Consider the following 14,810-nt stretch of genomic DNA (forward strand, 5'->3'; position numbering starts at 1 on the left):
GTTGCATAATCTAAATCATCATAGTTTCCCTTAGTACACATCTCTTTTTTAATTTTGAAATTGAGTTTTAACCCTTGAGACTTTCTCATTGGCAGCATGCCCCAAATCCTGGTGGTCTCACCTGGAGGTATACACATCCTGCTCCTGAAACTGTTGTGCTGTAATTCCCAGGTATCTCTGGCAACACAACTTCCTGCAGTAGCAGGCGATTGGCATCATGTACTTGGAATTGTTCAGAGAAAGTCTTTGAAGATTTGATAGTAACTGCAGCTGCTTTCTCATTTTTAGTGAAAGTCACTGCTCCATATTTGGAGAGGGCTTGGAGAGCTACCACTGTATCCTAAAAGAAAGATGGGTACAGAAACAAGGGAGAAGGTAGCAAAATCACACTGGATGTAAACCATATCAACACTCCTCTCTTTTGAAGTTATCTAGTTATAAACATAGTCCTTTAACTAAATTCCAAGTCAGTTCAGATCTGGTTATTAATGATAAACTATTCCAAGTACCTTGGAAGAAAGTTTTTAAAAATTTTCTCATTTGAGTAGTTTACAGTACATATGTAGAGATAAGACTCAAATATTTGATGCAAACAGAGGTCACTCAATAATTTAAAAATTTCTGTAATGGTATTTGTTGTAAAAATTCATAGAAGGGAGAAGAAAATTTAGGGTAGAATAGTAAGAGACAACTTACTTAAGAAGACATGAAATGAAATTATCTCTGAACAATAAGAGGGTTTTACAAGGATGGAAAAGAGCTTCTGGGAGTACCAAGGTGAGGACTGTTCTAAGACAAGACATGGAAATGTCAGTAAGCCAATTCCAGAAAAAGTGAAAGGATCTGGCTAATTAGACTCAGATGGTCATGCATTCTTAGGAGAAAAAATATTTTGTAAATATATTAAAGAACTTTAGGCTTTGGATAATTTTTTTTCTTTAAGGAAGAAATGCCATGAGAAGGTTGATTTGAGAAGACTGACCTACTTCTGTTGGGGTTTCATTAAGGAGAGAAACAGAAGAGACTGTCAAGCAGGCAGCAGTAATCATATATGAAATAACAAGGCTGTAACTTGCCTGGTGATGGAGGAATGGGGAAATGTGAATTAGAAATACTAGCTACTCAATTATTCACTACAATATGGTTATCTTTACATATGAGGGGAGTTGAAAAAGTTTTTGGAAAGTAAAATTAAAAGATAACATCTATTTTTGTGCAAAATGTTTTGAAATCTATGCATGTAAGAAGTCTTCAAAAAGTTCATGGAAAATACCCATTATGGAAAAAAAATCTATGAATTTCAAAATATTTTTTGCACAAAAATGAACTTACTTTTAAATTCTACTTTTGTACAAATGTTTTTTTAAGTTCAATATCATTATTTTTCTCTTGGAGTTGCTCCACATACTTGGGTAGAAGAGAAGCCTCCATGAGGGTTTTGTTGCTTGATGATCCATTTCACAATGCGTGATGCCACAGATAGGTCCTTTGAAGATGGGGTAGGCTGGACAGTTAGATAAGCAAGGAGCACATAACTTGTCATCTCCACTTCCGCAGACGGAGCTCGTGGTTGATAATAGAGCATCTTATCTTCTTGAAGTTGAATCTCAGGACGTTGCCAGTGGATTGAATCCTCTTGAAATGGAAAAGAGTAGAATCTTTTACCTCAGAGAATGGTTTCAGAAGCTAGTCTGTGAATGATGATCATAACTAGAGCTCGCCCAATGAATTAACATAAATGAAGGGAAAGCATTAAATAGTCATCTTCAACCAAATCTTTGCCAAGAGTAAATTAAGGCTCCATTAATCACACTGAGTCTTTGGGTCTATTACTTGTGTGATATTAGAAGTTGAGCTACAGAGTAACTAGCATATGAAGTTGATAAGATGGTCTATGTTACCTAGAGAACTTAGGTGTTAGATCAATGACAACTACTTTGTTGTCTTTATAATTAAGGTAGCATGATAGATGCGAATTCAGTAGGGGTACTTCCCCTTATTTTGGCCACTGGTGATTGATAGAAGTAAACTTTACAGTAATGGTTCTTACCATCTTTCACAGCCACTCTGTCTAGTGATCTGAGCAGCTCACTTCTCAAGGCCTGGTTTCCTGCCAGGGCAAAGGCGTAGGCCAATAACGCCTTGGTATAGACAGGATTCCCTTGGCCCTCTGAAATGGGGCCCCAGGCCATTTCCAAGCAGAACAGAGCATTGCGGACAATTGTGTGCTATAAAGAAGATGAAAGTCACTCGTAAAATAACAGAACCAGGCTAATCTGAGATCACAAGCCCCAAAGTACCTATAAAACATCACAGTTCCAACTGGAGAATTGATTTCCTTGCAGCCTCTAAAAGGACCTACTCCTTTACATTCCAGTGAAATAAACCAAAATCCATCATCATGAAAACCACACTAATTTCAGTTAGGGATTCACAGCTCCATGGTTTCCACTCCTTACATTTGAAATGGAGGTGCAAGGAATATGCTTGTACTTACAGTGACAGGCAGGGGTATCTCCAGAAGGGCAATTGTGATGTAGGCAGAGAGTGTCACCTCATCGTCTACCCCACCCTGTAAGGGTCAGAGGCAGAGATACTCAAACACACCTGCATTCATTAGAGTCTGATAGCTTTGGTTTGGTTTGGTTTCCCTTTGACCTCTCCATTAGATAATTTCTTCTCTTGTGCCATATTGTTTATTTTACCCCTTCTCCTCTTGTCCTAAAATAGTTGAGTTTGTCCCAAGTCACCTTCTCTCACTTTTAATAATACATTGGGTCTTGAAGATTCTTTGTTTAAAAGACTCTTTTTTTTAATTTGGGAGGGGGGAGTAAGGGAGAGGGAGAGGAAGAGAGAAGAGGGAGAGGAAGTGAGAAAGAAGGAGAGAGAAACAGATAGATATCTCTCATTTGTTAGTTCTCTCCACAAATGCCCACAACTGATGCTGGGGCAGGCTGAAGCCAGGAGCCTGGAACTCCCTCCAGGTCTCCCATATGGGTGGCATGGCCTCAAGAACTTAAGCAATCATTTGCTGCCTCTGAGTGTCTATATTAGCTTGAAGCTGGAACTGTGAACACAGCCAGGATTTGAATCTAGGCACTCTGGTATGGAGTACAGGTGTCTTAACTGGAGTCTTAACTACTAGGTCAAATGCCCACTGAACACTAATTTCCTTCAGTAAAAAAAGCACTTATTTATCACTAGATTTCAAGAGCTTTAGAATCTACCAATCTTCCTCAAAGCTGAGTCATCAGGACTACAGGACTTAATAGAAACATTATTCTGTCCTACATACCACAATCGTAAGGGACTACAACAAAATTAGAGATGACATTACCTTAATAGCATTGTTTAGCAGCGATCCAGAGCGCTGGAAGCAACCATTTTCCTTTTGTTTCCGTGAGAGCCAGGCGAGGGCACTCATAATGTGTAACTTCTCCACGAAGATGTGTGACTGTGCTTGAGCAAAGGACTTGAGCACAAACGCAGTGAGCCTGTCCAGCAAAAAGGGGATTGAGACATGCGGACCAACTCGCTTTGAGAACTTGTGTGCACTGCCTGCAGCCACTGATATTCGCAAGTCAGTGGAGGAAATTGTTCAGGGACTAGACTTGATGCCAAAGTGATACTTGAAAGCTAAATATTCTGTCCTCTGCAAACATCTGAAGCTCTCTTTTTTTCTCTTGACTTTATTGGTTTCCCAGAGTTGGTGTTTTTCAGGTTTTTTTCCCCCAGTCATTAAACATTTGTTGGGGCCTCCAAGATTCTTCACCTTTAAGGCTGAATTTCCTTAATAACTTCTGATTTTACTACATCACAGTCTCTTTCTCTCCTCCTCCTCATTTCATCCTTTAATGCAAAATGTGTAATCTTCTTCTACTGTCATTTCATATAATGATGCTTTCTATGTTGTACTTCCATTTTGGGGGATCATTTATTTCACTACTGTTTGCTGTGCTATCAGAGCATGTGAGCTTTTAGAGATTAAATGGTGAGATACCCAATAAGAATAACACAGGTAGGTTTCTAAAGACTAGCAATTTTCCAAGAAAGAATAGCAGGTATTAAACAGTAGCTATTTCTAGGTCCTTAAATGTCATGAATCTGCAAAGAACACTTCCAAATCATTATCTTACCAAGTGTTTCCCTGACTTCTACCGTCTTGATCCCCAAATGTGCTATATGAACCATCGCTGTGCTTGTAGTTCAACTGTCTTTGGTACCCTGGAGAGAAAGTTTTCATAGATTTATCAAATAGCAGTAACACTGGAAAGTTATTTTTTCCCGTAACATTGTTGAGGAATCATAGAGCAACTATTATTTTAAAATGTCTCCAAGTCTTGATGATACCATCGAATTTTCTTATGTTACAATATGGTCATTTTATCAGAAACCACAGTAACAAAGACTGACAGATCTTAACCAAAGAGATGCTGATATGAGTTCACTAAAAGATATTTCAGATATCAATAAAGGATTCTTTTTTTAAGGAAGCTTTTATTTAATAAATGTAATTTCATAGGTACAGCCTTTGGAATATAGCTGTTCTTCCCCCATACCCACCTTCCCACCCCAAACTGTCCCACCTCCTACTCCTTCTCCCATCCCATTCTTCATTAAGATTCATTTTTAATTATCTAATAAAGGATTCCTTTGAAGTAATTCTCACCACTGATGAGGTGGCTGATGGCTTTGGACTTAATCTTCTCTGTCAGTTGCCGCGTCTCATTCAGATAATTCAGAACATAGATGTTAGGGACAAAGAGGACCATATTCTGCTCTCCACAACCATAGGGAATCTGGAGAAGATTCTCTAGGTTTTGCATTGCAGAGCCTAGTATATCACCTGGGGAACAAAAAACAGATCAATGGATAATGGTCTAGGGAATTAGATTAATAGTTGACTGAGAGGCCAAATTATTTAGGAGGTGAGAGAGGACAAGAAAGGTAAAGAAATGAAAAATAGAAAGGAAAGCATAAGGTGAGAAAACAATGAAGCAGGTGGTTCAATTATGGAGAAAGTGAGGAAGAAACAGAATCGTAGTGATGCAATTTCTGAAGGGCCACAAGTCTGGTAAAACTGCACTACTCATAATTTGAAAATCCACTAGGAAGCATTACCACCTAGCTAATCAGTGAAGATGAAGGAATAGAGGAGTGAGAGGTGACCCTCCTTACTTTCAGGGTATGTCAAGACATCTTTAGGGGGCTGGCACTGTGATGTAGCAGGTAAAGCCACCATCTGCAGCGCCGGCACTCAATATGAGCGCCGATTTGTATTCCAGCTGCTCCACTTCCAATCCAGTTCTCTGCTATGGTCTGGGAAAGCAGTAGAAGATGGTCCAAGTCCTTGGGCCCCTGCACTCACATGGGAGACCCTGAGTAAGCTCCTGGCTCCTGGCTTCAGATCGGTGCAGCTCCAACTATTATGGCCAATTGAGGAGTAAACCAGCAGATGGAAGACCTTTCTCTCTCTGCCTCTCCTTCTCTCTTTGTGTGACTCTTTCAAATAAATTAATCTTTAAAAAAAAAGACATCACAGCACAACATCTATACAACCTCCTTCCAACTAAAACATGGTACAACCCTCCTTGACTTAGAGCTGTTTTTTTTTCAATACAGTATCTGTTATCAGGGACTTCATTACTCATGGATGGTGAGGTCTCATGCACTACAGTTATGGAGTTGGACAGCTTATTCTCTTGGTCTCACACTTACCCAAAACTGAACATGTGGCCCTGGCAGAACCTTCAACCACATTTGAAGGAACTTTCAGAGATACTTTTTCAGTCACTCCAGCATCTAATGAAAGAAGATACATAAAGGAATACATGTAAGGGTGAGACAATGAATACATGCTCTACTTTTTTATAACTAAGAAATTAACAAACATTGAAATTGTACATACTTATGGGGTCCTATATGATGCTTTGTTTACCAGTCAGGGTAAATATATTTATGCTTTCAAACATTTAATATTTCTTTGTAGTGGAAACATCCAAAATTATATGTTCTTTTAATAGTCTTTTTAATAGAGAAATATACAGTATACTTACATTATCTTTGGACACCCTACTGTGGAATGGAATGCCTGAACTTCTTACACCTATCCATCTATAACCTACTACCCATCAACCAGCCTTTCCTCATCCCTTCCCAATTAGTAATAGAAATACCCACCATTGTACTTTTACTTTCTATGGGAACACTATTTTTTAGAATTCACTTATGAGTGAAATTATGTAATATTTGTCTTTTGTTCTTGGCTTATTTTACTTAATTATATGCAGTTCCATTCATATTGCTGCAAACGATAAGATTTTATGCTTTTTGATGGATGAATAATTACCCACTATACTTATGTACCACATTTTCTTTACGGATTTATTGGTGGATAGACAGTTAGGTTGTTTTCATTTGTTAGCTTCTGTGAATAGTGCTTTAGTAAATGTGGAGGAGGATGTCTCTTTGAGAGATTTTTTATTCCTTGAATATATATATACCAATATGCTGGAACATATGGTTGCTCTATTTTTGGGTTTTTGGGGAACATTGTTTTCCACAATGTCTGTACTAATTTACATCCCCACCAAAACTATGCAAGGGTTCCCTTTTCTCCACATCCTTGCTAGCTAGCATTTGTTATCTTTCATCTTTTTGATAACAGCTAATCACACTGGAGTGAGTGATATCTCATTGTGGTTTTGAGTTGCCTTTCCTTAGTTGTTAGTGATGTTGAGCATTTTCTCACATGCCTGTCAGCCATTTATGTGTCTTCCTTTGAGAAATGCCTGTTTAGATCTATTGCTTATTTTTAAGTTATGAGATTTTTTTGTTATTGAGTTGTATATGTTCCTTATGTATTCTAGATATTAACTTCTTGCCAGATGTAGAGCTTGCAAACATTTTCTTCCATTCTGCAGGTTGTCTTTTCACTCTATGGATGGTTTCATCTGCTGTGCAAAAGTTGTTTACTTTGGTGAAGTCCCATTTGTTGATTTTTGCTTTTAATCTTTTTCTTCCACATGATCTAGATCAAACATTTATTATTCTTGATTATATAATTTCTTTGATGTAATCCAAGTTTTTTCTAAATCCATGATTAGTCTTTCCAAGAAGCTCATATTAGTAATATATATTTGTGCTAAATGCTCAGATTTCCTTATAAGCATATACAGTCTAGTATATTTATTTCCTTCTCTTCATGCTTTAAATTAATTCCTACCATTGTCAGTATTTCTAATATTCACCTTAATTCCATAAACGTGTATTGTGTATGCTCTACACTAGGTTCTATTTTATTAATAAAATAAAATTTATGCATTCACTTGAAAGATAGAGACAGACAGACTGACAGAAGCAGATAGACTAAGAAAGATCCTATCTTTTGCTTATTCACCAAATTCCCACAACAACCTGGGAAGACCCTGGCTGAATCCAGAAGTTATGAACTCATTCTGGGTCTTCCACCTGGTGGCAGGAACCTGACTATTTGAGCCATCGATCCTGCCTCCCAGGGTCTGCATTGGCAGGAAGCCAGTGCCAGAAGCCAGAGCTGGGTATCTAACCCAGGTACTCTGATGAGGGATGCAGTAGTCTTTTTTTTTTTTTTTTTTTTTGACAGAGTAGATAGTGAGAGAGAGAGACAGAGAGAAAGGTCTTCCTTTGCCGTTGGTTCACCCTCCAATGGCCGCCACAGCCGGCGCACTGCAGCCGGCACATCGCGCTGATCCGAAGCCAGGAGCCAGGTGCTTATCCTGGTCTCCCATGTAGGTGCAGGGCCTAAGGACTTGGGCCATCCTCCACTGCACTCCCGGTCCATAGCAGAGAGCTGGCATGGAAGAGGGGCAACCGGGACAGAATCCGGCGCCCCGGCAGGGACTAGAACCCGGTGTGCCGGCTCCACAGACGGAGGACTAGCCTATTGAGCCGCAGCGCCAGCCATGCAGTAGTCTTGACTGGCATAATGACCACTAGATCCCGCCCCTCGCCCAAAACTTGTTTTAAGTTGCAATGATGCAGTGATTTTCAAAACCAATTTCCTGACCTCACAGATCTTTCTCTTTTATGGGAAGATCAACATAAATAAGCAAAGATATATTTTGTATGATAGATGTTGAGATGGCTATGGAAAAATTAAAGCAGGGTAGGTGTTTCTATGGAGAGTTAGTAACACAAAGCCAATTAATAAGTGCAGGATGCGGAGAGTATGCTCCATGTTGAAACTCACTGGTCAAAAGTGATATGTGAGTAGAGCTGTAAGCAAGCCAGAGAGTAAGATTTATAGATACTGGGGGATTATGTTTCCAGGAAAAGGGATCAAAAATGAAAAAGATTCCAGATATTGGTACATGTTGATGTTTTCCAAGAGGAAGAAGGGGGCCAATGTGGCCAGAACAGGGTGTGCAAAGGAGAGATTTGTAGGATATGAAGTCCTGGGGGTAGTGAGAGTTTGTAGGTGACAATAAATGTTAGGGATATGGGGAGCTCCTGAAGGGTTTTAGCAGAGGGAGGACATAATCAGACATGAGCTTTAAAGGATCTCTTTTACTGCAGGAGGGCAAAGCAAGATGATCAGGGGACCAGTTAGGAAGTTACCGAGACAGCCACAGAGTAGAATTGGGCAAGGTGAGAAGTGGGAAAGTTCTGGATAAAATTTGGAGATAGAGCTCACTAGATTTGCAAATTGATTTGGCGTAGAATGTAAGAAAAAGAATGAAATAAAGGGGAACTCCAAAATTTCTATCCCCAGCAAGTAGAAAAATGGAAATTCTATCATCTGAGATGTAGAAAATTGTGGGAGGAACAGAGGTTTAGTTTTGAACATGCCCATCAGACCTAGAAGCCTAAGAAGTGAAATGATGCCAGGCAGCTGAATAAGTGAGTGTGAATTCAGAAAACAGGCATGGGCCAATGATGTAAATTTTGTGGCCCTATAGTAGGTGTTCATTATGAAAGCTATGTGACCAGAGGAGGTTATCAAGGGATGCTTATATAGACAGTCCCCAACATACAATGTTGTGCATGTGATGCACTTTCAGTAGAATGTGTACTTCATATTTAAAACCTTTATGTTTTCCTGAGCTAGCAACATTGAATAGAATATTCTCTAGTCTCATGGTGTGCAGTGGCAGTGAGCCCCACCCTCCCTTGATCAGGAGAGGATACAGCCAATACTCTCCAGTGTGCTGTGTAGCTAAGTCAGGATGTTTGGGGACTTAGACATATTCAGTACATTTTCTACTTATAATATTTTCAATTTTTGATGGATTTATTAGGACCAAATTCTATTATAAGCCAAGGAGGGAGAAAAAGAGATCTTTAGACTGAGCTTTTTCTTCAAGATAATTCTAGTTGGCACAGAACTTAAAATTTTAATGGTAACATTTACAGGATTATATAAATGATACTTGTAAAGTATAGGTTTTCTATACATCTTTATATATGTGAGTGACATGTTAGCATCCCTCATAAAATAAATAGTTTATTCATAAACATGAATATGTTTAAACTATTAATTTAATAACCAATAATATTACCACACAGATATTTCAATATTTTGAACAAGGTTTAGGAATAAGTTTGGGAAACAGAATACTGTGCTGGAAACAATGGCTTTAGTCTTCATTATTAGCCAAGAGCCTTACGGCAAAGCTTTTAACTGCCCTGTGCCTCTGCTTCTTTATCCTTAACACATGGCAATAATAATATCCTCAGTAGTAGTTCTTTTTATTCCCCCTGAGAAAACTGAACCTAATCCAAGTGTTTTTCATCAGAAAAATGCTATTTTTCATCAAATGTTCTTAGATTTGCACATTGGAGAATGTAAGTGTTCATTTCTGTTTGTTTTTTTTTAATAAGGAAAAGTGTGTTCCATTGGCCATTTGATCCACAACTCTATACTCTAGCAAGCAGTTTAACATCAGAATTTTACCTATTTTTTACACTTACCTGATGCACACAACAGTGTGTTGAAAGTTTCCTCCTTTTCTATTCCTTCAGGCTTTGTATTGAAAGAAAAGAAAAAAAAAGATCAAAAAGTAATGTGACACTGAATGTATAGGAGAAAAATCAATCATTTTAAAGGACAAAATGCTAGTGAAAAACTGAGTTGTAGACCCATCCATTCTTGGAAATGAAATGGCGTTGTCACATATGTATTAGATAATGCTGTGTGATTAGTAAGAGCCTGGAGACTCAGAATACCGACATACCTCAACTATTAAGGTCTTCACTACAGTATCCTTCTGTCCAAGCGCAGGGACCTCCGCCACCTCATTGTCACACAGATCCTGAGGGTGTAGTGCTTCTGCACTAGCTGTGAAATTCACCTTTCCTGGGGAATAAGGTTCTTAAAGAGTTAAATGTTGATTCTATGTTGAAGGATGTCTTCTATTCAAGTCTCTCAGTGCATCCAGTGGTTTTCCGCCTCTTTTTTTTTTTTTTTATTTTTGACAGGCAGAGTGGACAGTGAGAGAGAGACAGAGAGAAAGGTCTTCCTTTGCCGTTGGTTCACCCTCCAATGGCCGCCGCGGTAGGCGCGCTGCGGCCGGCGCACCGCGCTGTTCCAATGGCAGGAGCCAGGTGCTTCTCCTGGTCTCCCATGGGGTGCAGGGCCCAAGGACTTGGGCCATCCTCCACTGCACTCCCGGGCCACAGGCAGAGAGCTGGCCTGGAAGAGGGGCAACCGGGACAGGATCGGTGCCCCGACTGGGACTAGAACCCGGTGTGCCGGCGCCGCAAGGCGGAGGATTAGCCTGTTGAGCCACGGCGCCGGCGTTTTCCGCCTCTTGATTAGCAAAGTCATGTGCTGGAGTGTGCAGAGAGTCAGTCACCCCAACATAAAAAGTGGAATTTGTGGCTGGTTTCGCCACTTACCCAGAGATTTTGGAGTCACAGCCCAGGACAAGGTTTTCTGCTTGTTTCCACAGACACAATGGGATTCCTCATTCTTCTCTGTTGGGACAGCCAGGAAAGCAGAGGAGGCCTCCAGCTGCACCTGGACCTACCCCCACATCAAGCAAAAGTTCGTGAGAGGACACAGGCGGGGTCAATAGGAGGAGAGAGAGGCTGAGGGGGCCAGGTATACTAACCAGAAACCCAGGGGAGTTGTTCAAACAAGGCAAATCCTACCAAATGCCTGTATGTGTAAGTTTGCAATAAGGGCATAGAAACACTGACAAGAGATTAGGATAAATGCTCAGGATTTCACCTCAGGCCAACACAAAGAAGAGATGTTTTCTTTAGCCAGAGTTGGAAAATAAGATAATCAGATGGAACTAGCATCTGAATTTAGAAATACACAGATACAAAGGCGCAAATGAAAATGGCCTTACCACCTTGGACCTGGCAGGTACCTGTTCTGCTCTAAAATTAGGGTAATTCATGTCAGTTCTAATACCCCAGGAGGCGGCTTAAGAGACCTGGGTAATCAGTGGTGACTTCGGTCCTTTCTTCTACTTCCACTCCCTTTCAGAGAAACACCCTTACCCGAATGCAGTTGGACAAGTAGTTGAACACAGTGGCTTTGAGTGTGAAAGCTTCTCCTCGCACCACAGAGTAAGGGAGCGTGAGATCTAGGAAGAAGGGCTGGAAGACGTTAAGAGAGACAATGGGGGACAGGCCAAGCCCTGTGGTTTCAGACAAGCAGAACGCATTCGCCTTCCACTCTGTGATGGTGTCGGGGACCTTCACTGCCAACTCACTTCCGCCTGACAAACTGGGGAAAGGAAAAAGAGAAGAGTGAACACGTCTCGTTTTCAGCCCAAATCATAGCTGATCCTAGCGCATAACTCAACCTAGTGAGGCAAATGCTAAACTTGATCTACTGCTTAAAGCTTCTAGTGAAATCTCTGAGTGTCTTTCTCCTTCCTTTTGTCCCTCACTTCCTTCCCTCCTTCATTTTTCCCCTGCTTCCTCTCCCTCCCGGTCCTCCCTCCTTTCTTTTCAGAGTGAGAGTAGCTTCCTGTTGTAGATTATTTTAGCTTTCTTGGGACCACGTTAGGAGAACAAGCATCTTGTTTAGATATGAGATAAGTGAGCTGTGGAGCCTAAATATTTATCAGAAAACAGTGGAGCAAAATTGAAAAGATCAAGAACCCAGGATAACACCAGAGTCAGAACAGGATTCACACCCTCTCCTGAATTCCAGGCAATGCACAACTTACTCAAGTACCACCAAGTCCCAGATCCAGGTCTCAGGGAAATACTTCCGGAGTGTCTCTTTCACTTCCATGGTCTGAAGACTTTCTCTCATCGTTGGGTAAATCATTCCTGCAGCACCAGGTGCCGAAGAAACAGCAAGAGGTGCTGCCATGGGAAAAGGGCCTCTAGCATTATGTGCTACAGACCCAGCTAACCCTTGGGGACCTAGAATGGAAGACAATCCACAGGCCTCAGGTCAATTTCATCTTGGTCATTTTTTCTTTTAAGCTGCCTTATTTCTGAAGTGGAATAACAATACTTGCCCAAGGAATGCTTATTATTGGAAAAATTTAAATGACCAGGTTGTTGCTTTGTTCACTCTTTGTCCAGTTGCCAACACTGATTTGTCAAATAAAGTCTAGAGCTAAATGCATTTTACTACAGAAATAAGGGGAATTGTATAACTCTGTCTAAACATGTCAGTGCAACCCAACATCTTCCATCTACATTCAGCATCAAAGAGGAATAGATATTAACAAGACTATCTCACAGATGATTTTCTTAGTTTTAACAGTAAAGAGAATATGGAGATTTAAACAATAAACAGTACAATGCAGTAACATAGGTGCTCTTGACAATAGGGACTTATGAAGGAAAGAGAATGAACTTCAGTTTGGCCAGAAAAGACTTGCCAAAGTGGAACTCCAGGTGCCCATTGACAGGTAGCAGTGGGAAATGGGATGAACCCTCCAATGAAATGGCTGTGCAAATAGATGATTGGATGGGAAAGGGTGCTTCCAAAAGGTAATGAGAAGTGTACTCCTCTGGGATAGGACGTCTATGCTGAGGGTATGTTTAACAAGGCTGAATGAACACTAGGTGTACAGAATAAAGCATCATGAAGTGTAGGACTAACGAATTAGATTTGCTAAGGCAAGAATCTATTGGGTTCATAAAAATGAAAGTGATATTCTAGAGATCAGTAGATACATAATCTTTATATATCTTTATTATAATCGTATATCTATATATTTTCTGAATCTGGGGTATCACTTTCTTGGTATAGTTATATATAGCTATGAAATTATAGATGTATGTGATCTATATTAAATAAGCCCTTGGGTATTTTTTTGAATCCCTAATTACAATAATTTGATGAATTCTGGAAGTAACAACTATGTCTGGGAAATAAGTGAAGTGAGGACAGAAATGCTTACAGGCACTTAACCTTTCACAGCATGTAAATTAGACTGAACTGGAGAAAAACTCATGGCAAGGAAGGTAAATCAGGGTGGGCCTTCAATAACACAGTTTTGAAACCATGAGAGACAAGACTAAGGGAATATACCTAAAAATGAATAAAGGGTGATTGTCAACAAATACCAAAGGAAAAATTTGTAATATAAAGGATATTTGAGGTAAGACTGTGATAATGTCATGATGAGTTTCCAGGCTTGCTGGATTACCTCATTAACATGTTTTCTCTTAGGAATGGAAAGGAAACATATATTTGATATTGAGGGATGTGAAAATCGATTAATAGTGTTTTTCTGTATTTTTAAACAAAATATGTGCCACTAGGCAGAATCATATTAGATGTTCTCGTTTTATGCAAAAAACACCTCAGGGAGTTTGAGATCATCATTCTGAATTCAGACTTGAAGAAAATGAGCTACTTAAAGTTTAAGCAGGTGTGAATTTCCAGTCATGGTCATAGCAGGTGGGGTATAATGAGAAATTGTCCCTTTGTACTGGAAGCAGTTATTCTTGTCTCATTATGCAGGATTTTCTTTCTGTTGATGGAATGTTCCTATTTACTCCTTTGTTTTTCAACTAGAACTTTACCCTTGTAGTCCCAGGAATATAATCTATTGGATTAAAATGTGTATTTATGGCCGGCGCAGAGGCTCACTAGGCTAATCCTCCACCTGTGGCACCGGCACCCTGGGGTTCTAGTCCCAGTTGGGATGCCGGTTCTGTCCCAGTTGCTCCTCTTCCAGTCCAGCTCTCTGCTGTAGCCCGGGAAGGCAGTGGAGGACAGCCCAAGTGCTTGGGCCTCTGCACCCGCATGGGAGACCAGGAGGAAGCACCTGGCTCCTGGCTTCAGATCGGCGCAGTTTGCCAGCCGTAGCAGCCATTTAGGGGGTGAACCAACGGAAGGAAGACCTTTCTCTCTGTCTCTCTCTCTCTCTCACTGTCTAATTCTGCCTGTCAAAATAAATAAACAAATAAAATGTGTATTTATTCTTTTTTTTTACAAAATAACTTCATACTACCATTCCAATTATTATTAGAAAATATGATGAGTACACTGAATTTCAGTATGCAAAGAGAAATTCCTGCAGTCTGATAGAAGTAGAAAAGAATACTCAAAATCTTTTATACTTTTCCCCATTTCTAGATACACTTGAAAAACCTAGAGACTAGCAATCCATTATTATATTATATTCAATATGTCTTGATTTTCATAAAATACATGTCAGAGACTATTAATATCCATATGATCCTAACCATTTATTTGCCTTGTGTCAGTGCAATATATGGAGGCAGAAGTGGGTATGCCATTTTTATCTTGGCCATGGAAGTCAGGTGCAACTCTTATCTTTCTTCCCTGTGATTGTGACCCTGGACGGCACCCTGGGGATGGTGGAATTGCAGGATGAAGG

General features: G+C 40.1%; 1 protein-coding gene across 1 annotated transcript in view; it reads right to left on the bottom strand.

Moving 5' to 3' along the window:
- The window catches only part of LOC133761800 (pregnancy zone protein-like), a 68,943-nt gene that overhangs the window by 6,087 nt on the left and 48,046 nt on the right, over positions 1-14,810 (bottom strand). Inside the window, exons 18-30 of the mRNA XM_062194646.1 lie at positions 12,168-12,369; positions 11,491-11,719; positions 10,879-11,005; positions 10,215-10,336; positions 9,952-10,003; positions 5,719-5,802; positions 4,670-4,846; positions 4,137-4,224; positions 3,338-3,494; positions 2,498-2,572; positions 2,051-2,228; positions 1,409-1,635; positions 122-340 (exon numbers count right to left, since the gene is read on the bottom strand). Of these exons, the coding sequence (XP_062050630.1) occupies positions 122-340; positions 1,409-1,635; positions 2,051-2,228; positions 2,498-2,572; positions 3,338-3,494; positions 4,137-4,224; positions 4,670-4,846; positions 5,719-5,802; positions 9,952-10,003; positions 10,215-10,336; positions 10,879-11,005; positions 11,491-11,719; positions 12,168-12,369 (1,937 nt within the window). The remainder of the gene's footprint in view (positions 1-121; positions 341-1,408; positions 1,636-2,050; positions 2,229-2,497; positions 2,573-3,337; positions 3,495-4,136; positions 4,225-4,669; positions 4,847-5,718; positions 5,803-9,951; positions 10,004-10,214; positions 10,337-10,878; positions 11,006-11,490; positions 11,720-12,167; positions 12,370-14,810) is intronic.

The sequence above is a fragment of the Lepus europaeus genome, chromosome 6 (assembly GCF_033115175.1).
Source record: "Lepus europaeus isolate LE1 chromosome 6, mLepTim1.pri, whole genome shotgun sequence".
NCBI classification, from domain to species: domain Eukaryota; kingdom Metazoa; phylum Chordata; class Mammalia; order Lagomorpha; family Leporidae; genus Lepus; species Lepus europaeus.